Here is a 27,783-nt window from a genome sequence, read left to right on the forward strand (position 1 = left end):
GACATTTCTGTTGGTTGAAGCCACCCACTTTGTGGTACTTTGTTACAGCAGCCACAGGAAACACATGCAGTTCTCCATCTCAGTGCTGGGCAGCTGACAGTCCCCGGAGGGTGCATCTGTCCTTAACCGGAAATCCATTTATACAGTGTCACATGTGGTAAACATGGTGTTTACCACAAACAACCGGCTGAATTGCAGTGCCATCCTGACGCAGCCTCTCCTCACCTCCACACTGGTCCCTGCTCGGGACTTCTCCCCTCTCCCTCCTGGAGCTCTCCACCTCTTAACACCTCATCACCAGCACCTGAGTCCCAGCCATTGCTATTTCCTTCTTGGCCTCTACCACCAACTCACGTCCATCCCTGACCGTCCAGTCCATTCACACACCAGCCAGAGGCACCTTTTCAGTGAACCCGGTTGGGTCACCTGTGCTGAAAAGCCTTCGCCAGCTTCCCCCTGTCCCCTGGTAAAACTCAAATCCCCACCATGGCTTGCAAGGCTCCGTGTCAGATGCTTAAGGCTGTTTAGCCTGGATTGGTGATATTTTGTGATCACCTGATTATAATCATCAGATATATGCAAGGTTGTCATGGGTAAGACAGTGGAACCTGGCACAATGATGGAAATTTTAGGGAGACAAATGTCACCTAATTATGAAGCAGGCCTTTCTACTTCTCTAAGCTCCGCTATAAGGGGAGTTAGCCTGGAGGGGCAGCTAGCTCCCCATTGTGGTGGGTGCACATAGCAGAGGCTGGGGAATGCCTGGCAGAGAAGATGTTCAGAAAACCCAGGTATTGGTTGGAAAGGTGACTTACTTAGCTGACATCCAAGGTTTATTCCATTTCTAAAGCCACCTTTACATTTTCCATGCTACAGTTCTTTCCTGTGATTGTCATCTAACCTTCAGGTGGCGCACACTTTGCCTTTCCAAATAAGAGTTTCAAATGTTATTTCTCTACCTACCTTCCTATCAGTCATTCATTCACCCACTAATCCATCCATCTGTCTACCCACCCACCCATTCACTTGTTCTTCCACCTACCCATGTGCCCATGCACCTACTCATTCACCCATCCATCATCCATTTACTCATCTGTCCTTCCACCCCTCCATCCATCCATCCACCCATCTTTTTCACCCACCCATTCTTTCATTCATCTGTTCATCCATCCATCCTTCTATCTACTCATCCACCCATCTGCCCATCTATCAATTTGCCCATTCACCCACCTGTCCACCTATCATCCATCCATCTATATATCCATCCACCCACACATCTATCTATCATCTATCCGTCATCTACCCATCCAATCTTCCTTCCATCCAGCCAGCCATCTATTGACCCATCTATTCACCTACTCATGCATTCCTCCATCCATTCATCTGTCATCCATCCATCCATTCATCCATCCCTCCATCTGTCTACCCATCCACTCATCCATCCTTCCATCTATCCATTCACGTATCTGCCCATCTGTCCATTCACCCATATAGCCATCCACCCATCCATCCATGTGTTTATCAGGTTTCCCCTGCATCTTCTTTTCTATGCCATAAAGAATGATGTCAAGAAAGACATGACAGACATAACAACAGCAACAACAATGAGAAATCACATTTTCCAGTGTCTGTTCTGGGCCAGAGACTGGGCTAAGTGCTTCGTGTGTGCCGTTTTGAGACAGTAGGACAGGTGATACAGCAAGGACTCCGGAGCAACATGTCATGGGTTCAAATCCCAGTTCTGTCATTTAATAGTTATATGACTTTGAAAAAGGTATTTTAATTTTTCTATGCCTCAGTTTCTTCACCTGTAAGAGAGATGTTAGTCACCTACCTTATAAGATTTTTTTGTGATGATTAAATGGCTATATATATATATATATATACATACACAAACATAGCGATTAAAACAAAGCCTGATCATAAGAGGCACTATTACTAATCCTCTCAGTGATGTTCATTTGGTGTAGGTGATAATATTCTCACATAGCCAACAGGGAAACTAGGCTCAGAGACATGAATAACCCACGTGAGCTCATGCGGTTCCTGAGGGGTAAAGCTGAAATTAGAAGCTAAGTTAATGTGACTTCCAAGCCCGTGCTTCCAAACATAATAAAATATCACCCAGGAAAAGTTGATTAGGATGAAGGACAGGGAGGATTTGAGGCAGAGGGAGGTAGTCCCTCTTCTCCTTTTGGCCTCTTCCAGGGCTGACCCTTCTGTCACAGTCTGGCCAGTGGGTGGAGTAGGGAGTGGGCAGTGAAACCCCAGGAGGGAAGAGTTAGTGGCATCTGTGTGCACCTTTGCCCCCTTTAAGGAGTAGCTCGAGGCCTGGAGAGGGAAGGCCCAATCCCACTTCTAAACACAGAAATCTTTAAGAGGAAAATTGTCAGCGAGGAAAGATGCAAACTGCTGACTTCTTGTACCTTGCAGTCTAGGTTTTACCAAACTAGAAATTTAATGGTTTGTCGTAAGTCTTATTGGTGTTTTGCTCATGTAGGTGACTATTTTTACGCTCATTTAACCTCTCATTACAATTTGGACAGCAAATATACTCAGGAGGTATTTTTCTCCCCAAATTTCCATTGCCATGCCCGCAAATGGACAGTTTATAAACATGATTGACGGTCCCAGAGAGGAATCTTACAGTATTATCTGTCTGTTGGAATTAGCTTCTGATGAGGAAAATTTCGGTTTCATTCATATTGAACTGGTTTTGGGGGTCTGTTGTGCTTATACCTGCTACCTTGGAGATGCCAGATTTATATTATAAAAAAATGGCCATGGTGATTTCATTTTCCTTCTGAATTCATTATCCACCATGTTGATTAATGAGTCCTCCTTCACTTTCTGGAGAACATTTGCTGCATGTGTATCAAATTCTATCCTAATTTTGTTCTGACACCTTGCTTGCCATTTGGTGAGAAATGGATTAATTTTTATGTGAATAAGTAAGAAGAAAGAATTAATGTCATCTTCTCTCTTTTTTTTATCATTAGTAGCTAATCAAAGTATTAATCAGTTTTTGGATAATTTAAGCGGTACTGTTTCCCTTGAAAGATGTTATCATTGGCAAGTTTTCATAGCTTACATTTAGTAAGTGCTTCCTGTGTGCTGGACGTGATTCTAAACTCCAGTCACTTCCAGGAGGAATATCACTTGTACAGTTTGTATATTTGGCAAAACTGGCCAGAGAAAATATGTTCATCTTTGAAGCACAGTGACAAGATGACATTTTTGTGAACTCAAAAAACGAATGTTCCTAGGAAAGCAGTGAGTGAATCCTGCTAACTTTGCCGGGCTGTTGAAGTAGTAAAGATGCCCGAGAGTCAGAGCCCAGCATATGTAACCCAAAATGTCTCTGTCCGCCTCATGGGATCATTAGGGACTTTTAGGGGAATGGAAAAATATGTGTATTTCGTTGTTGTCTGAATAATTAAAAATGGCAAAATGCCATAGGGGGCAATGAAAATTTAACTCTTCACCAGTGGACCTGATCCTGTATGGAAATGAAGAATTCTTAATATTTGTTTTCCTCTCTTGCAGCCCTTTGGGAAATTAATGGATGAGAGTTGGCTTCATTAGTGGCATGGTATTTTAATCGATTTAGAGGGACATTTTCTTGTCTTTTGGGGCTTTGGAACACGCTGACAGTTTTTATCATCACCTCTTCTGACAGATTATCCATAGTGATTAACATTAAAACTGTTACAGTGAAGAGTGCCTCTGGGACTGTCTTCCCAGGCAGCTGGGAAGGTGAGCTGTGGGCACCTACTCTATTCTGCAGCCAGTATTCTGTGAGAGGGAAGAACCAAGAATGAGGAGACTGTTATTATTTAGAACCAGCAAAATGCCAGGCTGTGCTGTGTGCCTTCTGTTTTTTCTCTTCTTTAACTCTGAACAACAACCTATGAGGGTGGTCCTCATTGTGCTGGTGTGGAAACTAAGTTCTTTACCCAGGCCCCTTAGCTAGCAGGTGCTTTCACAGCAAACCACCGGTAAAGCACCTGGTACAGCACCTGCCGTTTTCCCAACACAAGCAGCCGCAACATTTGCTCATGTAACTTAATGAATTAATGAATGATGGATGGAGTGGTTAAGTAAGGTGTGTTAGTTTCCTATTCAGCTGTAACAAATTACCACAAATTCTGTGGCTTACCACAATATAAATGTATTATAGAGTTCTGGAGGTCAGACTCTGATACAGGTCTGACCAGGTAAAAATCAAGATGTCAGCTCTAGATAGATCAGTGGGGTGGCTATCATCTATAATAATCTATTGCACATTTCAGAATAGCTAGAAGGGAAGAATTCTAATGTTTCTAGCATAAAGAAAAGACAAATATTTAAGGTGATGGCTATTCCAATTAACCTGATTAAATCTTTGCACATTAAATGAATGTATTAAATTATCACATAGACCCAGAAAATGTGTACATCTGTTACTTGTCAATTAAAAAAAAAAAAGATGTCAGCTCTAGGGGACGTTCCCTTCCTGGCTTTTTCCGGCTTCTTGAGGCTGCCTACATTCACTGACTTGGGACCCCTTCTTCTATCTCCAAAGCTGATGTCATCACTCCTATGTCGGCTTCCTTCACCACATGGCATTTTCCAACTCTGACCCCTCTTCTGCCTGTTTTCCTATTTTAAAAGGCCTTGTTCTTGATCTCGGTCTTAAGGTCAGCTGATGAGTAGCCTTAATTCCCCTTTGCCATGAAGCCTAATGTGTTTGCAGTTCTGGGGATTAGGCTGTGAATGTCTTTGTGGGGGTACTGTCCTCCCTGCCACGTAAGTCTTTGTTTAAGGTGTGAAATCCATTCTGTCATCTCAGAGTAGAGAAGGGATTTTGTTTTCTGAGCTTGTACAACATTGATTGTTTAGTTCATTTGACATTTAGCCATACACACACTGCCTTGAGGCAGCTCTTGTGTTTCTTTCTTCCTTTGTAACCTGCAAAGCACTCGTTGCATAGACACATGTTCAATAAGCACTTTTTGAGAAAATGAAAGTAGCAAATGAATGAGCTGTTGTTTAAAACTAGGCTAAGTTGTGTCTTAAGGGGACGGAAGCTATTTTAATCTAAGATGGTAAAATTCAGGCATCAAAAAGAATAAAGACTGCAGTTGATCAAAACCTACCAAATATATAAAAATCTTCAATTTCATAGTGACACTATGCAGAGGCGGTGGGGCTTCCTAGGTTCAGCTAAACATTTGAACTCACAAGACTCTTACAGGACATACGTGGCCTCATCTACCCAGAAGGTTTGAGGGGCTGCAACACTGCTTGCTGTGAGGACAGCATTATTCCCCTGTGGGTATCCTCGCCACAGGTCACACAACAGCCTACACAACTGTTTGGGGGATATTTTCCTCCCAGGTGACACAGGTCAGGTGCAGGGAGATGCAATCCATATCAAGCAGGTGCAGGAGTCTTTCTGACTTAAAATATTCCTACCCCACAGGTGGCAATATCTCTTGTAACAACTCACAGACATAGCTTCCAAGGTTCCTGCAAGAGATATGCCCAGTTCCAAGAGTCATCTTCGTCAGGGAGGTACAAAGTATGGCATCCCTGTTAGGTATTTAGTTTATTTCCCAGTCTTCTCATCCATGTGTAATTTACCAATCTGGCATTATTTTTACCATAAGCCATGTTGCCTGGTAACCTGTTTGATATTCGTCCTCTTAGTAGATTTCTGAGTAAGAGTTAACTAAAACTCAGATTCTCAGGAAGCTGCGAAAAGTTTTATAAACCTTTGCTCTCATGCTAAAACATAACAAAACAAGCTGATAAACAAACCCAAACTCATTATGACACCAACCCTTTAATTAGACAATTGATAAAATAGAAGAGAAATAATTATAAATCTCTATGAACTTTATTTCAGAGTAACAGAATTATTGATGAAAGTTCTTTTTTGAAGAATTTCAGCTTAAAAAATGCAGAAGAAATGATAGAATTAGACAATGTGCATTTTTAAACCCCTAATGAAATCATGGATCTAGATAACAATTGATTGTTTAGTTCATTTGATCCACCTCCCTTGGTCTCCCAAGGAAAAAAAAAGCCATTAAAAAGTGGACAAGGGACATGAATAGACCCTTTTCATAAGAAGACATACATGTAGCCAACAAACATATGAAAAAAAGCTCAATATCACTGATCATTAGGGAAATGCAAATCAAAACCACAATGAGATACCACCTCACACAAGTCAGAATGGCTATTACTAAAAAGTCAAAAAATAGGCCGGGCGTGGAGGCTCATGCCTGTAATCCCAACACCTTGGGAGGCTGAAGGAGGTGGATCATTTGAGGTCAGGAGTTCGAGACCAGCCTGACCAACATGATGAAACCCAGTCTCTACTAAAAATACAAAATTAGCTAGACGTGGTGGCGTACACCTTTAATCCCAGCTACTCAGGAGGCTGAGGCTCAGGAGAATCACTTGAACCCAGGAGGTGGAGGTTGCAGTGAGCCAAGATCACACCATTGCACTCCAGCCTCGCTGACAAGAGCGAGACTCTGTCTCAAAAAATAAAAAAAATTAAAAAAAAAAAGTGTTGGCGAGGTTGTGGAGAAAAAAGGATGCTTATACATTGTTGGTGGGACTGTAAAGTAGTTTAACCATTGTGGAAAACAGTGTGGCAATTTCTCAAAGACCTGAAAACAGAACTACCATTCAACCCAGCAATCCCATTACTGAGTATATACCCAAAGGTCTATAAATCATTCTGTCATAAAGACATGTACACATTTATATTTATTGCAGCACTATTCACAATAGCAAAGACATGGAATCCACCTACATGCCCATCAATGGCAGACTGGATAAAGAAAATATGGTACATACACACCATGGAATACTATGCAGCCATTAAAAAAGAGTGAGATCATGTCCTTTGCAGGAACTTGGATGGAGCTGAAGGCCATTATCCTTAGCAAGCTAACTCAGTGACAGAAAACCAAACACCGCATATTCTCACTTTAAGTGGGAGCTAAATGATGAGAACACATGAACACATAGAGGGGAACAATAGACATTAGGGCCTATCAGAGGGTGGAGAGTGGGAGGAAGGAGAGGATCAGGAAAAATAACTAATGGGTATTAGGCTTAATACCTGTGTGACAAAATCATATGTACAACAAACCCCCATGACACAAGTTTACCCGTACTACCTGTACTTACCCTGAACTTAAAAGTGAAGAAAAAAAAAAAAAGAAGTGGATGTTAAAATCATTAGATGCATGGTTGATGGGAAATATTATAATGCAGGGATCATGTTGGCACCACTTGAACCTATGGATTCACCCTAGCCTTACCCTATAGTATGGACGTAAAGGAAGCACACAGTATGAATATAGTACCACTGTAGGGGAATCCTCAAAAATTAAAAATAGAACTAACATATGATCCAGCCATTCCACTACTGGGTATATGTCCAAAAGAAAGGAAATCAATATATCAAAGAGATATCTGCATTCTCATGTTTATCACAGCACTATTTACAATAGCCAAAATGTGAAATCAACCTAAGTGCTCATCAACAGATGAATAAAGAAAATATGGTATAAATACACAATGGAATGTTTTTCAACCGTAAAAAAGAACAAATTCCTGTTATTTGAAGCAACGTGGATGGACCTAGAGGTCATTATGTCAGGTGAAATAAGCCAGTCACAGAAAGACAAATATTACATGTTCTCCCTCATATGTGAGAGCTAAAAAAGTGGACCTTGTGAAGATACAGAATAGAATAGTGGTTACTGGAGCCCAGGCATGGAAAGGGGTAGGTTTAGATGAAGGAAAACAAGAATATAAATAAAAGATATTTATTACCACTGAACTGCGCACTTAAAGAAAAGATGGTGGCCGGGCGCAGTGGCTCACACCTGTAATCCCAGCACTTTGGGAGGCTGAGGCGGGTGGATCACAAGGTCAAAAGATGGAGATATCCTGGCCAACATGGTGAAACCCCGTCTCTACTAAAAATGCAAAAATTAGCCGGGCATGGTGGCAGGTGCCTGTAGTCCCAGCTACTCGGGAGGCTGAGGCAGGAGAATTGCTTGAACCTGGGAGGCAGAGGTTGCAGTGAGCCAAGATCGCACCACTGCACTCTCGCCTGGCAACAGAGTGAAACTCCGTCTAAAAAAATAAAATAAAAGATGGTAAATTATATATGTATATTTTGTCTCAATTTTTAAAGGTCACTCAAAAAAAAAGAAGGAAAACGAATTGAATGAAGGTCTTAGATCTGTTAGTTTATAGGAAATACAGAGGATAGAGAGAGGTACGGTGACATCCATGGAAGCAACTGGCCAAATCCAGAACATGGGACATTCTGCAGGATGGTGGCCTGACTTCCCTAACACATCAATGCTGTAGAAGGAAAGATAGCCAGAATGTTCTAGAATAAAGGAAACTTAACTGGCATTATGGGATTTTGTTTGGTTCTTGAATTAAATGTTCAATTGTAAAAAGACATTTTGAGGCACTTGAGGTAGTCTGAATAATGGCAGGTAACTAGACATTTCTAATTATTGGGATTGTTTTAATTCTTTTTTATTTTGGGACAGTCTTGCCCTGTTACCCAGGCTGGAGTGCCATGGTGCAATCTTGGCCCACTACAACCTCTGCCTCAGCCACCTGAGTAGCTGGGGTTACAGGCACCTGCCACCGCACCCGGCTAATTTTTGTAGTTTTAGTGGAGACGAGGTTTCACCATGTTGGCCAGGCTGGTCTCAAACTCCTGGCTTCAAGTGATCCACCCACCTTGGCCTCCCAAAGTGCTGGGATTACAGGTGTGAGCCACTGCATCCGGCCTGTTTTCAATATTTTATATATACTAATGACAGTGTAGGTAGTCACACTCTACCTCTGCCCTCTTAGGGGCTCCAGCTGGGCCCGAGAATTAAATTGACATGAGATAGATTAACAGGAAAACAACATGCAAATTTAGTATAAGTTTGACACGACACTGGAGCCCACATAAGGAAATGAAGACCCAAAGATGCGGTTAGAGGTGAATGGTAATATACTGAGTTGGACAAAGAACAGCATGTTGTGAAAAAAACAACTAAATTACGTGGTGAGGCTAAAGAAGGATAAGAATTATTTTAACCAGGTCTATTTTTATAGAATTGTCTTGGTCTCAAGTTTTCATGCTTGATGATAAGAATGTTGCTTTCCTTCCAATATAGGGATGGCATCCTTCACGTGGGAATTTTATCCCTTTGCTTTTAAGAAACAGGTTGAAGCTCAGAGTGATCTGATACTTGCTAGTTTGTTTGTCTTTTGAGGTGTCTTTAACTGAAAATAGTTAGTATGCCAGAACACCACATTTTGGGGTAGTATATTTTACCACCCTTTAGCAACCAGGTTAGGTAAAGTAGATATGCATGTACGTATTCATGTAGACAAGTTACTTGTTAGATAGACATACACACATCTGTCTGTTGATCGGTCTGTCTACGTATGACTCCTTGACAGTTAAAGATGCTCAATGAGGTGTTTATGGGTAAAATGACAGATCTGATATTTGCTTTAAATTGCTCAAACATTAAAGGCAGTAGAGAAAACAAGATTGGTCAATATTGACGAGTTTTGAACCCGGTTAATGTGGAAGTCATATACTTAAGCCCTTGCAAGTTTTATAATAGTTTTCTTAAAATCCTTGTATTCTTACAATCATATACCAAATCAAATTATCAAAGATGTTTGACATGGTGGAGGGTGGGGCTAAGTGTGAGGATCCTGATGTATGGCTGGGGGTCTCTTCTGGAAAGCAGTTTGTCTGGATGTGCCAGGAGACTTATGGATGTCGCTGACATCTGGCCCAGCAGTTCCTCTCGTGGGAATCTGTACTGAGGAAATTATTGTGAATATCAAGCGCTCTGTAAAAAGTAATTTACTTCAGGATTATTTTAGATTTTGAAATTTGCAAGTAATCCAAATGTGCAACAATAGAAGAATGGTCATTGGATGGTGGTGTATCACATGATAAAATATTTTGCAACCTTTGTAAAGAAGCATTTAATTTTTAAATACCACTGGAAGATACTTATAACCATGTTAATTGGGAAAAAAGAGGGTAAAATTGTATTTGCATGCATCTGTGTAAATAGTGGACATTTATGAAAAAAATATGCATAGAAAAAAAGGCTGGAAGAAAATATGACAAAATGTCTTCATTAGTTCTAATTGAATGATGACCTTCTACTATAAAGACATGCAGCGTTATTTACAATAGCAAGGACTTGGAACCAACCCAAATGCCCATCAATGATAGACTGGATAAAGAAAATGTGGCATATGTACACTATGGAATACTATGCAGCCATAAAAAATAATGAGTTCATATGCTTTACAGGGACATGGATGAAGCTGGAAACCCTTATCCTCAGCAAACTAACACAGGAACAGAAAACCAAACACTGCATGTTCTCACTCATAAGTGGGAGTTGAACAATGAGAACATATGGACACAGGGAGGGGAACATCACACACCAGGGCCTGTCAGGGGGTGAGAGGCAAGGGAAGGAAGAGCATTAAGACAAATAGCTAATGCATGAGGAGCTTAAAACCTAGATATCGGGTTGATAGGTGCAGCAACCACCATGGCACATGTAAACCTGTGTAACAAACCTGCACGTTCAGCACATGTATCCCAGAACTTAAAGTAAAATAAAAAAAAAAATAACTAAATGCCTTCATTAGTTCTGATTGAATGATGGATTCACAGTGAATGAATTCTTTTTCTATTTGTCTTTGTTTTCAGATGTATTTTTACCATGTACATAAATTAATTTTTTTATGTAGCTTTTCTTAGCTTTGTAGAGGTATGATTAACATAGCATAAAATTCACACATTTTAAGAGTACAGTCTGATGTGTTACTGGAAGTATATACAGTTTTGCAACTACCGCCAGTCAAGTTTCAGAACACTGTGACTCTGTGAACTACCTCATACATATTTTCAAGTAGACTTTATTTTTAGAGCAGTTTTAGATTTACAAAAAAATTGAGAAGATAATACAGATAATTCCCATATATCCTGCACCCAGGTTCCCCTATTATTAACATTTTCTGTTAGTCTGTTACATTTGTTAAAATTAACAAATCAATGTTGATACAGTGTGATCATGTATCAGTTGTTATCAAAGTCCATGCTTTATTCAGATTTTCGTAGTTTTTAATCTAATGTCCTTTTTTTTGCTCTGGGATTCCATCCAGGATATGACATTACATGTACTAGTCATGTCCATAAATTAATTTTTAATGGGAAGAAAAGTAAAATAAACTTTATTTTTAAATCCTCCAAATATATTAGCTGTCCATTTTTCCCTTGGTTTCCTTGTTGTTGTTGACTTGTTACTTGTTGACAAAAACGTCTTATATTGATTATATTCCTTTTTGTACATCACGTGGTACCTTACAAATTTACTAAGTAAGAGTCAGCTAGTGGCCTTCAATAACTGGATGAAGCAGAAGTGAGCGGGGAAAGGAAGAAAAGGAAGATGAAGAAAGCCCTTGCCTGCACATAATTTAAAACCTCAGAGCTTTGAAAGACCTTTGGTTTCTGTTGCAATTTCATGTAATGGAATTCTTTTGATTTTTGTGTTTCCTAGGTTGGAGATTGCAACCCTGAATCGGGCAGATGCAGATCTGGAGGCTTGTCGAACACAAATCAGCAAGGATGTCATTGCCCTTCTACTGAAAAATCTTACCAGCAGTGGCCACCTCTCACCCCAAGTAGAGAGAAAAATGAGTGCTGTTTTCAAAAAGCAGTTTCTGTTGCTGGAAAATGAAATACAAGAGGAGTACGATCGGAAGATGGTGGCATTGACAGCTGAATGTGACCTGGAAACAGGAAAGAAGATGGAAAACCAGTACCAGAGAGAGATGATGGCAATGGAGGAAGCAGAAGAGTTGCTGAAACGTGCTAGTGAGAGGGTAAGACAGGTCTGAAAGGAAGGCGTTCAATTCCCTTTCTCTCAGGGATTTGTCATTTATCCATCTACCCACTCATCTGTCCATTTGCCTCCTCCATCCATCTACCCATCATCCATCCACCCATCATCCATCCAACCATCCACCCATTCATCTATTCATCCTTCCATTCATTCATCCAGCCATTCCCACCGTCCATCCATCATCATCTATCCATCCACCCATTCGCCTACTATCCATCCACCCACTCATCCAGTCATCTGTGCACCTATCCATTCATCCACCCTCTCATTCACCCATCTGTCCATCTACACATCCATCTGTCTGTTCATCCACCTACTCATTTATCCATTCACTCTCCCATCCATGCCACCCATCACCCATCCATTTACCCATCCACTCATTCCCCATCTAGCCATCTACCCATCCACTCATCCATTTACTCATTCACCCATGCTTCCATCCATCTACCCATCCACCTATCTGCCCATTATCATTCATCCACCCATCCATCTATCCAGAATTCATTTAGCAAAAATGTGTTGATTACTTACTGTCTCTCAGGCACTGGGCTAGGCAGTGAAGGTATAGGGAACAATGAGACATGGTTCTTCCATTCAAGAAGTTCATAATCTTATAAAAAAATCAGTACACATAAAAAATGAGACATTATTCAGTCATGTTATAATAGAGGTATGTTCACATTGCTGTAGAATTCATGGGTAGAGAAGAAAGGCTTCATTCATAGCAGAGCACGTCTGTAGAGGGCATGGTTCACAGAAAGTTGTGATGTCAGAGTCCATTTGTCCTCCTCTGTACTATATAGCCTGTTAGGTTACAGTTCTCTCCAGCACAGGCTCTAGAGTCAGAAAAACCTGGACTCACAGTCTAGTACATTCCGTCTCTGCTCCTGAAGGCCTTAATTAGGCACTGCAAGTCTAATGGCAAGCCACCTCTCAGGGTGAGTGGGAGAAGCAATGTAGGAAAAGCAGCTGCCTGGCGCCCATGGGCTGCAGAAGGCTCTCAGCTCACAGTGCTCGGTTGGAGTTCTCACTGGTCAGCCTTCCCAGGGCTGGCCTAGACTGCTCAGAAATCAGCTCTTGTTTTTCCAAAAGTTGTGTCAGTTGCTGCCTTGAAAGAACTAGAGTTTTTCCTGAGTGTACCAAATCAAACCTGATTTCTGTTTTCCTCTGTGAAAGAGATGGCTTATTCAGTTCATGTGACCTGAGCCTGCATATCCTGTTCTGAACATCTACTCCCCTAGGGAGGGCTTCCAACTACTTAAGAACAAGCTTCTGAACTCAGCTTCCCTTCCGCAGACTGTGGCCATCTACGGATGCCCCTGGGAGTAAATAAGCAGCTCTCTTGTTAACAACTGGTGACTCACAGATGGTCATCTGTGGTCAGACATGGGATGAGCAGTAAAGAAAAGGGGCGAGGTCTTGGCTGGGCGCGGTGGCTCACGCTTGTAATCCCAGCACTTTGGGAGGCCGAGGTGGGCGGATCACGAGGTCAGGAGATCGAGACCACGGTGAAACCCCGTCTCTACTAAAAATACAAAAAATTAGCCGGGCGTGGTGGTGGGCGTCTGTAGTCCCAGCTACTCGGAGAGGCTGAGGCAGGAGAATGGCGTGAACCCGGGAGGCGGAGCTTGCAGTGAGCCTAGATCGAGCCACTGCACTCCAGCCTGGGTGACAGAGCGAGACTTCGTCTCAAAAAAAAAAAAAAAAAAAAAAAAAGAAAAGGGGCGAGGTCCTCACTGTCCTGCCTGCACCTGCTCTCTTGCTCCTGGGGCCTCCCTTACCTTCAGAACCATCTCATTTTAGGTTCTCCTGTCCTAGTTTCCTGTGGCTGCCATAATAAATCACCACAAATTTAGTGGCTTAAAACAACAGAAATTTATTCTGTTACATAATAGTTCTGGAGGCCAGACGTCCAAAATCTAGTTGTCAGTAGGATCCTTCCATGTTTGGTTCAGCTTCTGGTGGCTCTGAGTGTTCCTGGGGTTGTAGCTGCATCACTTGAATCTTTGTTCTGTCTTCCTGTGGCCTTTTCCCTGGTAACCCTTTCATCTCCTATCTCTTATAAGGACATTTGTCGTTGAATTTAGTCCCACCTAAATAATCCAGGATGATCTCATAAGATCTTAAATTAATTTCATGTGGAAAGACCCTTATTCTAAATAAGGTCCTGAGGTTAGGATCTAGACATACCTTTTTTGGGGGGTGGGGGTGTCACCATTCAGTCCACTGCAGCCTCCCTCGCCGACACTGCCCTCTAATGCCCTGTCTATGACTGCTGCTCAACATCACGCATCCTTGAGCTGAGCCCTTAGGAAGAATGTATTGAATGCACTGTTCTGTGATTCAGCCCCTAAATGATCCCATTATCTCTCTTTTGATTCTTTCCTAAATCTGTTACAATTTATTTTGTTGTTTTTTGAGATAGAGTCTTACTCTGTCACCCAGATCGGAGTGCAGTGGTGCAGTCTTGGCTCACTGCAACCTCCACCTCCTGGGCTCAAGTGATTCTCTTGCCTCAGCCTCCTGAGTAGCTGGGATTACAGGTGCCCGCCACCACGTCCAGCTAATTTTGATATTTTTAGTAGAGACAAGGTTTCGCCATGTTGGCCACACTGGTCTCAAACTCCTGACCGCAGGTGATCTGCCTACCTTGGCTTCCCAAAGTGCTGGGATTACAGGCATGAGCCACCACGCACAGCCAATTGTTTTTACCTTTAAAAATACTTCATGCTCAACAAGGGAGGCTTGGACAGTACCTTAAGGCAGCAGTCAGCAAACAAGGACCCAAGAGCCCAATCTTGCCCAGCTTGTTTTTATGTGGCCTGCAAGTTGAGACTGTTTTTTACATTTTTAAAGAGTTTTAAAAATCAAATACACAAACAAAAATAAGAATACGTAACAGAGACCTCAGGTGGCAAAGTCTAAAATATGGCCCCTTACAGAAAGGCTATCTGATTTCAGATCCAAAGCTAAAAAGAAGAAGCCCTGAAAACAAAAAAAATAAAGGGAAGCCCATCCCACCACTCAATGGCAGAGGATCATTCATTCGGCCCATTATTCAGTTCCTACTGTATACCTAACCCTGGAGATACAGGGATGGCTCAGGCGGCCTTCACACCTGCCCTCAGGTGCCGGCATACATTTTAGCCTTTTGCTTTATCCGTTTATTTTTATAAAGTAAGGATTATGCAGTTTGTATAATTGTATATATTTCTTGTTTTCACTTTACATCACAGTATACACATTTGCTGATTTTATTAAATACTTTTAAAAAATACGATGGATAACAATGACAGCTCATTCTTCCTTAGCATGCACGGTGTGTCTGGCGTTGTTCCAAGCACATCCCATTGACTGTCTCTTTAGCATTCACAACAACTCAGTGAGGTAAGGACTGAGAGGATCTCACTTTGACAGGTGAGGAAACTGAGCTGGGGAAGGTTCACCTGCCCAAGGACAGTCAGCCTCATGTCCAGCAGCACGCCCCCAACCACTGTGCACACTGCCCCCTCCTGCAGTGGAGGTTACACCGCCCTGCTGTGCGCCCCATGTGAACCTGTCCTGTGGGGCATCTAGAATGTTTCTAGTGCCTTTGCTATCAAAAGACTGCCTGGGGCAATGCTTTCTTATGCAGAGAGTGTGAGGATAGGATGCTGGGTCCGTGGCCTACTCCCATCTGTCACGCAGTCCCTCTCCTCCTCAGGGCTTCCTGACCCTGCCCTCTCCAGGGCTTTTCTGCAACCTCTCTCCCACCCACACCACCATGCCCGCCAGTGTGTATTGGGCGGGCACCATCACTCTAAATTTCCTAGGTCACTCTGTTCAAAGACAAGCCGCCACCTTATTTGAACCAGTCTGTTTCCAGAAATAGTATCTGAGCTGCAGAATTTAATAGAACTAGTTTCCTTCCAGTCCATGCAAGTTATTCCATCTCACAAAACCACAGACTACTTTATAATTATCTGTCGTGTGTTATAGTCATCTTTAAATAAAATACATAAAAATATTTTAGATGTATTATTCCACCAAGAATTAGTTTTAAAAAAGAAAAGCAAAAGGAGCAGTATCAGCTTTCCTGAGTAAAGTTTAGTACAATACTGAGTAAAGTTTAGTACAGTACAGTCATCCCTCCCTTGATACCCAGGAAGCATTGGTTCCAGGACCCTCCCCACCGGTATCCCACCTCCACGGATACCAAAATCCACAAATTCTCAAGTCTCTGTTATAAAATGGTGTCGTATTTGCACATAACCTACACAAATGCTCCTGTATACTTTAAATCATCTCTATTACTTGTAATACCTAATACGATATAAATGTTACGTAGTTATAAATAGTTTATATAAACACATAAAAAGTAGTTTAGGGAATGCTGTTTAGGGAATAACAAGAAAAAAGATAGTCTGTATATGTTCAATACACACAGAAATTTTTTACCTGCACGTGGTTATATCTATGGATGCAGAACCCACAGATACAGAGAGCTGACTGTAATTAGTGTAGAGCTGAAATTTGTTCATATTATAATATTTAAATGCATATATAATGCCTTATAGTTCTCAGCGCATTTCTCCATTGAGAAGCCCTAGGGAGAGTATTGGGGGATATAGGCACAGAAGGCAGGTTGCTGGGGTTTATTTCCTCGTTCTTTTCCTCCAGTAGGCACGTTACCCAGTCACCCTGGCTCTCCTTTCCCCATCCTTAAGACAGGAATAATCATGATGCCTGAGGCCTTAGAGGGCTGTTGTGAGAATAAGTAAGTTAATTCTCGTGTAGTACTTCAGCCATTGCTCGGCACTGAGTCAGCCTTGGACAAGGGTTTACTATGATTCATAACTGAATGTAATTTTTAAAGATGCCCGTGGCATAGAACACAGAATGTGAACTCTTTCTACTTGAAGGTGGGCAAACCGAAGCCTGGAGTGGAAGTGACTGGCAACCCAGCTTCCTGCATCCAGTTCAGAGCTGGGTCCGTCCTCTGGGGTTCGTCTTCTATACCCAGGCTCTCTGCTGCTTTTCTGCCACTTAAAAAGGAGGCCCAGCAGATAGCTTGCCCTGGGCTGCCTGAGGCTTTCTAACCCCTGGGTGAGTCTTTGTCCTCAGCACAAGAATTCTGACATTTTCACCGTTTCTGATGGATTTGTTTTTATAAAACATTTTTACAGTTTGCCTGTCTTGCTGAGTATGGGGAGTACGACAGCACAGTCATCACTTTTGAGCGGGATTTCACTTTGTGATGCTGTAGAGTCAACATGCACGGTAGCTGCTCCAGCTAGCCTGATGCAGGCCTGTGCTTCTCACAGTGGAACTTCTGTATCCTCCCTTAAGGTTTATGCCCCCCACTCCCTCCATGGGACACTCCCTCCAGGGGACACTTGCTTTTCTAGGTGTTGGAAGCCATAGGATACATGTGCCTTATCTCCCTGAAGTCTTTTTTATTGAGAAGTTCAATAGCGGGTTAGGGGTGAGTAATCATTACTTTCACATTCCTTTATAATGCACATTTGTGGCCAGGTGTGGTAATCCCAACACTTTGGGAGGCTGAGGCAGGTGGATCTCCTGAGGTCAGGTGCTTGAGACCAGCCTGGCCAACATGGTGAAATCCCGCCTCTACTAAAAATACAAAAATGAGCTGGGCATGGTCGTGGACACCTGTAATCCCAGCCGCTCGGGAGGCTGAGCCAGGAGAATCACTTGAACCCAGAGGGTAGAGGTTGCAGTGAACCAAGATCACAGCACTTCACTCCAGCCTGGGCGAAAGAGTGAGACTCTGTCTCAAAAATAATAAAAAAAAAAACACATTTGTTGACAATATTTAAAATATAAACTTTTATGTAAGAAAACCCAGATTTCCAGCTAAAGGATGAGAAGACTGAGCTGTGTTGAGTCCATATTCCTGCAGAGCCCTTTGGTGGACGGGATGGAGGCCGCTCCTACAGGCAGGGCGTGCTCTTTGCACTTTGCCCCAGTCCCCAATACTTCCTAGTGCCTGTCACACCAGGCAGCCTCACTCATTTGCAAACATGACCTCCCCTGTTTGGCAGGCCCAGGGGTGTGCTTTAGGGCTTAGTTTTCTCATATCTGGCATAGGAGGTTGAACTAGGTCAGGGGTGGAACTCACATCTGCAAGGCTCTGAACTCCCTTTTGGAGTGGGCATGGGAGTCCTGTCCACATGTATTTTAGAGAGTGTTTCACTATGGCACAAATACGTCATTGCCTCATACTTTATTCTTCGGCAGAGATATGATTCTAAAAAAAGCCCCAAAATTTTATTTTAGGATTTGTGTGTGTGTGTCTGCTTTTTATCTTGCCTGTGAGAAGCTAAATGGAAATTACCCCATATTTCATTTCTATTAATTAAAATAAATTGAAGTTTGGGACTTGTCAAATTCTATACTGTCAAAAAAAGAAGGTCACTTTGATGGATGAACCGACATAACTGGGCACCAGCTAGTCATTCGTAGTGGAATGCCCCTGCGGTGCCCAGACTCAGGGTCCTGACCACCCTCCTGGTTGTTGGTGAATTGCATCCTTTGATTTAGATCAAGTCAGCTGTGAATACCATTTCTCTGTAATAGAGTGACTCATTATGTCGAATCTAATCCTTTGTTATAAAATCAGCTTCTTAAAAAGACTGAATTGTTATTTGGTGGGCAAGGCAAACCATTAGTATGGGCACGGGTCCTGACAGAGTTGCCCAGAGGATGCACATAAAAGCCTTTGACTTCTAGCCTCCTGGCCCCTGTTGTCATCCACTAGGCTTTGCTGTGAGCAGCCGCAGGGCAGGGGATGCCACTTGTTGGCCCTTGGACCTCTTTGGAAGCCTCTAAATAATGCTTGTCTTTCTGGCCCAGATTCTGAACAAATCAAACAATAAGTAAAAGGGACTGGAGAGACAGAGAAAGCTAGAGATCAGCATATCACCTTGGTGAGCTTCTGTGAGTTATTGGAAGTGGAGGTGAGCAGGTCTGTGACTTCGGAAATTGGGGAGCAGGTGATGCTATTTACTGAAACTAGAGAATTCTGGTGGCTGATAGAGCATTCCGACCTTTTTTAGCCTGAAGGAGCTCTGGCCCTTGCCCTCTGCACCGGAGCCCCTTCTGCCTTCCCTGGGCTTCTACTCAGCCCAGCCATGGCATGATGCCACACCTGCCTGCTTCCCAAGGCCAGGCCTCTATTGGCCATTTGGGATGGCTGTACCCACGCATCCTGCACGCGTAAGCCTTTCCCTGCCTTCGCTTCACCAACAAGCTCCACTGTCACTGCCTGGAGTGGTTTCAGAGCTTGGAGCCTGAACACTTGCTTTCAACACGCTTCCTCCCCTAGCTGAGCATGGGTGAGAATTTGGGAAAGCTCTTACCTTCTCTAAGCTTGTGTTTCCTCTCTTATAAAATGGAGGGTGTCAGTTTTCTATTCCTGCCTAACCAACCACACACATTAGTGACACTGTCTCAGTGTCCATGGTCAGGAGTCTGGGCACAGCTTCACTGTGACCTGTGCTCAGGATGTTGCAGGCTGGCAATCAGGGTCTTGGCTGGGCTGCATTCTCCTCTGGAGCTTAGGGTCCTGGGCCAAGCTCATTCAAGCTGTTTGCAGAATTCACTTCTTTGTGGGTACAAGACTGAGGCCCTCAGCTCCCAGAAGTTTCCCTTCTGCGGAGACAGTTTACAGCATGGCTGTTTGGTTCTTCAAAGCCAGCAGGAGAGGGTCTCTCTCTTTAGGAAGGCTCCAGTGCTTCTTTTAAAGAGTCAGGCCCACCCAGGAGTCTTCCTTTTGATTAATTCAAAGTCAACTGATTAGTGACCTTAATTACATCATCAAGACACCCTTAACTTTGCCATATAATGTAAACCAATCACAGGAGTGACTTAATCAGATTCATTCCCATGCTCAAGGGGAGGGAATTTATGTGGCATGTCTACTGGGGGCTGGGAATCGGGGGCCGTTCTAGAATCCTGCCTACCCATGTGGAGTGAAGAACAGCTCCCTCTGATATCTCAGCTCCTTACTGAGATAATTGGGGGGAGGCCGTATGCAAATGGATCAGGAGCTCAGTAGAGGGGAGCTTCGTTTCTTTCCTCACGCAGGACCTCATACTATGCAGGCATCCAAGCAGCCATTTCTTAACACCTCTTTTGCTTCTCTTTATCCAAAGGATCTGCACTTGGGCCTGATTGCTGGTATTTTTCTCTTCAGCAAAGTTGAGAATGAAAGATAGGGGAAATAATTTTGTCAGCACGATCCACTGATAGTGAAGATATTTCCATTTTTTTAAAAAAAAAGATTTCCATTTTTTGCAGGCTATTTTCTAGCAGTTTGATTTGCAGATTTCCACCCCTGTAAATACTCTGCTCTGAGATTATTCTAGAAAGCATTTAGATAACAGGGGAGGACAGATTGGAACAGCATATTCCAGGGCTTAGTAACCTCATTATTGTCAGCTTGGGACTGCGTGTGTGTCTGTGTGTGTGCATTGTTTTTGCTGCGTGTGTATATGCTGTGTGTGCACATGTACTTGTGCACACATATGCACGCACACACTGCATGTGCGTGTGTGTATATATTGTAATGCATATGTGTATGCATCTGTGTGTTCATGTACAAATTGTGTGTGCACATGTGCCTGTACACATTGCATTACATGCACATGTAGGTGCATGTTCAGTGTGTCAGTTTCTCACGCGCTCCCTCTCCTCTCTCCAGTCTGCTGTAGAGTGCAACAACCTTCTGCGGACCCTCCATGGCCTGGAACAGGAGCACTTGAGGAAGTCTCTCGCTTTGCAACAAGAAGAAGACTTTGCCAAAGCTCACAGACAGCTGGCTGTTTTCCAGAGAAACGAACTGCACAGTATCTTTTTTACCCAGATAAAAAGTGCTATTTTCAAAGGGGAATTGAAGCCAGAGGCAGCTAAAACGCTGCTGCAAAATTATTCTAAAATACAGGTAATAAATCAGCCTGGCTGTGATGGAAAAGTAGTTTTTCTGAATTGTTTCAGTAAATGTCTCCTCTCTCGGAGTTCGGTCCTGCCTCTCCTTTGTACTGTGCACTAGTGAGCTTTCTCTTCTATCTCTTGGTGTGTGGGTTTCCAGTAAGCAGGGAAAATGAGGCTTGGAGTACAGGCCTTGAACTCAGGCTGACCTGGATTCGAATTGCAATTCCACCACCAGTCTACTGTGTGAACTTGAGCAAGTTACCTCACTTCTTTGAGCCTTAGTTTCCTCACCTATAATATAAGTGTGATAGAATTCCCACACTCACAAGAGTGTGATGGAAATTTGATGAGCTGACTCATGGAAAGTTAGTGCTTGGCATAACATATGTTTAACGTATAGAGCAGTGGAAAGTAAATATAGGTCAGGCTTGGTGGCTCCCAGCACTTTAGGAGGCCAAGATGGGAGGATTGCTTGAGCCTAGGAGGTTGAGGCTACAGTGAGCCATGATAGCACCGCTGCGCTCCAGCCTGGGTGACAAAGCCAGACCCTGTCTCAAATAAAATATATATATATACATGCATGTATGTGTGCATGTATTGATGTATATGTAGGGTTTAGTATCTGTGCCTGGATATACTTGGATGGATTTGTGTATTTTTGCATGTCAGCTTGAGTGTGAATGTTGTTAGCCGAACAGAATAATTTCTTAGGCGGTAGTGAAAATAGTCTATCTGAAACTGTCAGCATCACTGTGGAAATTCTTAGGCGGCCTGTGTGAGGGATTTTACATGCACAAGTGCGTGCACACACAGGCACACAGAGCGACATCACTGCTTTACAAGAATGTGCTTTGTTGTTTGGCCCCAGCAGTATCGCGGGTGCTGATAGCTTGCTCTAGCTGATGGTAAGAGTAATTGTGAGCAGACTCTTATTTTACTTTATGGAATTTTCTATCTTGACTGTCAATAAGATGTTTGAGAAATGCAAATGTCATTCTTTAGACAGGCTGCCTCTTCCAGGTTATGAGCCAACCTCTGTTTCTAGAACAGCAAGGGTACCTTTGGATGGTGCTGGAGGCCTTGGAGCAGCATCTGGCAGAGTCAGGCCCACAGGGGTTGATTTGTTCCTCAGTCCAGTCATGTGTTCACAGTCACGAGTGCATCACTGTGGTTCTTGAGCAGTGCTTTTTCGATGTGGTGGACACTGCTATTTCATTTTTATCTTTATAAGTGAAAATCATTCCAGAAAGTTGGCTTTCTGGTTAATTTTCCCACTTTGAAATTCCCTACTTGTGCCAGAAGGACAGATTCCACCCATAGCAGAATGAGCCACATCCACCTAGGGTGAATCAAGGCTCATGACCAGCCTCTGTTACTCCATTGCTAAGACAGTGGCGAAAGATGAACTGGAACATCCAGAGGAGGTGTGGACACAGGTGGCCTTCCCTGCGTCTGTGAGCGGGTCCTCAGCATTCACCCAACTACAAAGACAAAGGCTGGCCCTGCCCATCCTCCGGGGACCTGCAGCCAGCACCAGGCTGAGTGCGTGAGGGCTGAGACATCAGAGCCATCCCAGGAGGAGACCAAGTAATTGTCAGAAGCCTCCCACTCCCAGAAGGCACCCAGGACAGAAAGAGAACGAGCTCCCCCCTCCATTTAATCTAGGTTTTTCCCACTAAATCCTCAGTGAGCATACACAAAGCGCAAATTCTGTCGTATTCATAGCTTGGTATTCAGACACCATGGCATTACTTAGATATTCACAGATTTGTTGTCATTTTACTCTCATGATGAGCAGTGGCTGACTCTCAATGCCAGAGCACTCAAGTTAAAAAGAATGCATGCTATTGTGTATGATATTATGCCGAAAAGTAACTCCACAGGTGATAACAGTACTGCCGTACAAGCTTTTTTGACCAGAGCTGTGAGAGTATTTAAGGATACCAATTCTGAATTTCCTTACGACATGGGCTCCCGTCAGTCAACACGCATGGGCCCCACTCTGTGGAGACAGGAACATTGCTGCAACCTTCCTATTATACGGATTCTGGTGCCAGTGGCTCTTAGGGAGATGCTACTGTGTGTGAAGCCACACCTGACTGACCATGCAGCTTTTCAGTGACTGGATGGTGCTAATCCCCAAGTGTTGAGATGTGGAGATGTTACAGCTCTTATGTGGGAAGGAGAACGTCCATGCTGTCCTGTGTTCCCTGTTGAACAAAGCGTTGACACTTTTGGTTATCCATTGTATGGGTGATATTTCCACAGATGGAAAAAGGACAACCAGGCCAGTCCATAGAGTAGTTCTACTGACGTTCCTGGTCTCATTACTATGCCTCTGGTTAAAGTGGGATTTTTGGAAGCAGCCTATTATGATATTAGAGCATAGGTCCTGGAATTAGACTGCTGAGTTCAAATCCCTGCTCAGCCATTTGTCTGATGTGGACTCAGTTTCCTCATCTGTGAAATGGGAATAACAGTACTGTCTCCCTAGGTTAAGTTAGATGAGACGTGAAACAGTCTTGGCCCCGTGTGAGGTCTAGAGAACACACCACGCATTAGCTAGGTTGTTACTCTCCTGTGTTTGACTGGGTTTTGTTCACTTTGTAGGCTGAGGAAAAACCTTCTTGCTTTCTTTGTGCCCATCCTGGTCTTGTCTCCTCTGTGGTGGTGGGAGCTCCTTGGGGTTGGGCTGATGGCTGACTTCTCCCAGAACTTCAGCACCTCATGCTGGTGCTCAGCACTTGTAGGAACTCCACAGGTGGAAAGGGTGTGTGCATGGGTGAAGGATAAATGGCTGAATGAGTGAAATTTATGTTCCATAGGGCAGTAAAGTTGTTCTGATAACTCTTTACCATCTGGGTCTAGAATGCACTTTTCAAAGCCCCCATTTCTTATTTGTATGTAATTTTCTCATAAGCCTCTGTTACAGGCAGGGAGGTTAAAGGTGTTAATTCTCATGTTTCTTTTCTTGTGTATTTTCTTATAAAAGGAAAAATAATATTTTAAATGTCTAGAAAGATTATGCTCTAAATTTTAATTAGGCATATTTTCTTGATTTTTCTTTAATTGACAGGAGAATGTAGAAGAGTTAATGGACTTTTTCCAGGCTAGTAAGAGATATCATCTAAGTAAAAGATTTGGCCACAGGGAGTATCTGGTCCAGAACCTCCAGTCATCAGAGACCCGTGTGCAGGGCCTTCTGAGCACCGCTGCAGCCCAGCTGACTCACCTCATTCAGAAGCACGAGAGGTACCACTCAACACTGTCCCAACAGTGCAAACTGTCGTAGTCTGTTTTCTGCTGCTATGACAGAATACCACAGACTGGGTAATTTATAAATAGAAGAAATATATTTGATTCACAGTTCTAGAGGCTGGGAAGTTCAAGATCTAGTGAGGGCCTTCTTCATCATAACATGGTGGAAGGGCATCATGTGGGAGGAAGTGCATGTGTGAGGCAGAGAGAAAAAGGGGGTCAAACTCCTGTGATAACTAACACAGAAATGGCATTAATCCATTCACGAGGGTGGATCCCTCATGACCTAATCATCTCGTAAAGGTCCCGTCTCTTAATACTGTCACAATGGCAATTAAATTTCAAGTTTTGAAGGTGACATTCACACCACGGCACAAATGAACTGCCTGACACAAACCTTCCTCACTGGAGACCCACTACTTCTGTTTATTCAGCGTATGTGCTGACTGCTCCTCACTTATCATTTCTAAGGAATTATCTTATGAAAATCCTTTGTGTTACATAATTTTGAAACCATATGCAATAGTCTAGACAACTGTATAATGAGTCCCACTCATGGCCAATTTTGATGTAGCTACACTTCCCCACCCCGGATTATTTTCAGGCAGAATTCCAACAACATATTCTGGAGAAATCAGTGATGAGGCTCACATGGACCATGTGATGGAAGAGCCCACTTCTCTTTAAGATCTAGCACACTGCCGGCTCTCGCATTCACCTTTGACACGAAGTATAAATATGGAGATGCTTGTCTCGGATTCCAAATGAGCAGCACCTGGGATCCTGTGGTCAGGTGTATGGTGGTGTCACAGAGTTCTAAGTGCCATCCTTTGCCTCTCTCCAGCATTCCTTCTCACCCATTCTTTGAGGTGACTTAATTGTAAAGAACAAAATTTATTCTTTTAGGTTACAAGAAGCTCTGAAATGAATAGGGACATGACTGTAAAGCAGCTTTCTTATGATAATCTGTTGTTTTACTGTGGTTCTGCTACTTAGGTAACCTTATTGGGACTTTGACCCTCTCCTGCTCTGTTTAGTGAGGATTCGGCAAGGTGCAAATTATGCAAACACTCCCCACCTAAAGATGCTAATGAATTTATCACTGCAATTTACTTGGCATTCCTGATTTTAATTTGCACTCAAGTGAAAGAAACAGTTCTTTGCCTTGAACTGAAGGGCCCACCAGCTGGTTGTGAGCAGTCACCAGGGAAAGATGCTTCATCTCTTCTTTTCAAATTCTATTTTAAAAGACGTAATTATATTTCTAAAGCGTGTATCTACTACTGATTCCTTCACCTGTTCATTCCTTCAAGGAACCTCCTTTCAGAGTCTTCCCTGGGCCAAGCTGGGGACTCAGCCCAGGGATGCAGGCAGTCTAGGAATGATAGTGGTAATGCTGGTAGCAGAGTGTACTTGTCAGGGTACTCCAGGGAGACAGAACCAACAGGATATATAAACATATGGACAGCATCATCTGCTGTTTCCAGCTTGCCATACAAATAGCTTCCTATGTAAATAGGAACTAGCTCAAGCGATTATGGAAGTTGAGAAATCCCATCATCTGCTGCCTGCAAGCTGGAGACCCAGGAAAGCCAATGGTATAATTCAGTCCAAATCTGAAGGCCTGAGAACCAGAGGGAGCTGATGGTGTAAGTCCCAGTCCAAGGGCAGGAAAAGATGAGATGAGAGGTCCCACTGTAAGCTATAAGGCAGAAAAAAAAGGGACAAATTCCTCTTTCCTCTGCCTCTGTGTTCTATTCAGGACCTCAGCATATTGGATGATGCCTGCTCATGCTGGGGAGGGCCATCTGCTTTACTGAGTCCACTGATTCAAATGCTGATCTCCACTGGAAACACCCTCACAGGCACACCCAAAAAGAATGTTTTGGCCAGGCGCAGTAGCTCACGCCTGTAATCCCAGCGCTTTGGGAGGCTGAGGCGGGTGGATCACGAGGTCAGGAGTTCAAGACCAGCCTGGCTAAGATGGTGAAACCCCATCTCTACTAAAAATTCAAAAAAATTAGCTGGGCGTGGTGGCATGCGCCTGTAATCCCAACTACTCCGGAGGCTGAGGCAGAGAATCGCTTAAACCTGGAGGGGCAGAGGTTTCAGTGAGCCGAGGTGGCACCACTGCACTCCAGCCTGGGCGACAGAGCTAGACTCCATCTCAAAAAAAAAAAAAAAAAAGAACATTTCATCTGGGCCAGTCAAGTTGGTCCGTAAAATTAACCGTCACACAGAGTATTCCCTGCTTTTGCCTCTTTGACTTTGTTTGTGCTGTTCTTGACACCAGGATTTTTAATCCACCATCTCCCTTTGGAAACTTCTGTCTGCACCAGAGTGGTCCTCTCAAATGTTGCTTTCTCCCAGAACTCTTGCCAACTTCCACTCTAATGATGTCTCTCTTGTGTTGAGCTTTCTCTGCCCTTACTCTGCTAGTACTTTAGTAATGTCTTAGCTGCCCATTCTCGTAATTCTTCTGGAGAGTAAAGATTTTCTGATTCAAACAAAACCAATATGGAGTTGAGTGTTCAGGCACAATAGCAGTTAAGCTACAGGTGAGTTTGGAGACCACATTCCTAACTTTACATCCTTTCCATCTAGAGCGGGGTACCTGGATGAAGACCAGATGGAAATGCTATTGGAGCGGGCTCAGACAGAAGTCTTTTCAATCAAGCAGAAGATGGACAATGACTTAAAGCAGGAAAAGAAAAAGCTCCACCAAAAATTAATAACTAAGAGAAGACGAGAGTTGCTACAAAAGGTATATAAGGCACGATGCTATTTATATTTATTTTTTGCATAAGCACTTTCTAATACCTATCAAGTGCCAGCTACTGTGCCAGACATTGCCATTGGTGCACTAGGATCAGAAGGGCAGCTGGGCAGACACCATGATGTCCCATCTACTGTTGATTGGTAGCGACTTTTTGGAATGCAGTGTTCAGCAGGATGCTACAATTCTTATCCAGCCCAAGCACAGCAGAGGGTCATGGTAGACTAGTAATATCTGCATGGGCAAGGGAATTAGGAATGCTGGTTTGAGTGACTAATGATGATGGTAGGTGCTAACATTTATTGGGTGCTTAATGAGCACTGTGCTAAGCGTGTTATGTAAGATATCTTGTTTAATCTCTATATTAACCCTATGAGGGAGATACCACTGGGTTTGTGTGTGTGTGTGTGTGTGTGTGTGTGTGTGTGTTGTGGTCAAGGTCAAATAGTAAGTGGCATGAGTGGCATGTATTTGGGGACTCTAAGAATATGATGAGGCTGGAGTGTGCAGAGGGACGAGGGTAGGGCCTGGAAGGGAATGCAGCAGCAAGTCAATCAGGGCATGATGTGCTGGGCTAAGGGGTTACCTTCCATCCAAGGATAGTGGGGAATGTTGAAGGGTCTTCAGGAGGTGAGAGAGACATCAGATCTGTGATTTAGGAAGCTGAGGTGAGCACCATGTCAGATGGAGTTGAGGAACCTGGGAATACAAACCCCATGGGAGGCTCTGGTTCTTGGCCAGGTGTGAGCGGATGAGGGCCTAAACTGACACAGAGCCCTGAGTACAGGGGATAAGGACAGATTCAGGGAATGTATGGGACATGCAGGGTGACAACCAAGT

The 27,783-nt window shown here is 43.3% G+C and overlaps 1 protein-coding gene across 6 annotated transcripts in view; it reads left to right on the plus strand.

The window, feature by feature from the left end:
• EVC2 (EvC ciliary complex subunit 2) overlaps positions 1-27,783 on the plus strand; it is a 145,887-nt gene that overhangs the window by 60,557 nt on the left and 57,547 nt on the right. For all 6 annotated transcript variants that reach the window (XM_063619376.1, XM_055245654.2, XM_063619377.1 and 3 more), the window contains exons 10-13: positions 11,631-11,955; positions 20,680-20,919; positions 23,986-24,161; positions 26,772-26,931. In XM_063619376.1, the coding sequence (XP_063475446.1) occupies positions 11,631-11,955; positions 20,680-20,919; positions 23,986-24,161; positions 26,772-26,931 (901 nt within the window). The remainder of the gene's footprint in view (positions 1-11,630; positions 11,956-20,679; positions 20,920-23,985; positions 24,162-26,771; positions 26,932-27,783) is intronic.

The sequence above is a fragment of the Symphalangus syndactylus genome, chromosome 16 (genome assembly GCF_028878055.3).
Source record: "Symphalangus syndactylus isolate Jambi chromosome 16, NHGRI_mSymSyn1-v2.1_pri, whole genome shotgun sequence".
Taxonomy (NCBI): Eukaryota; Metazoa; Chordata; class Mammalia; order Primates; family Hylobatidae; genus Symphalangus; species Symphalangus syndactylus.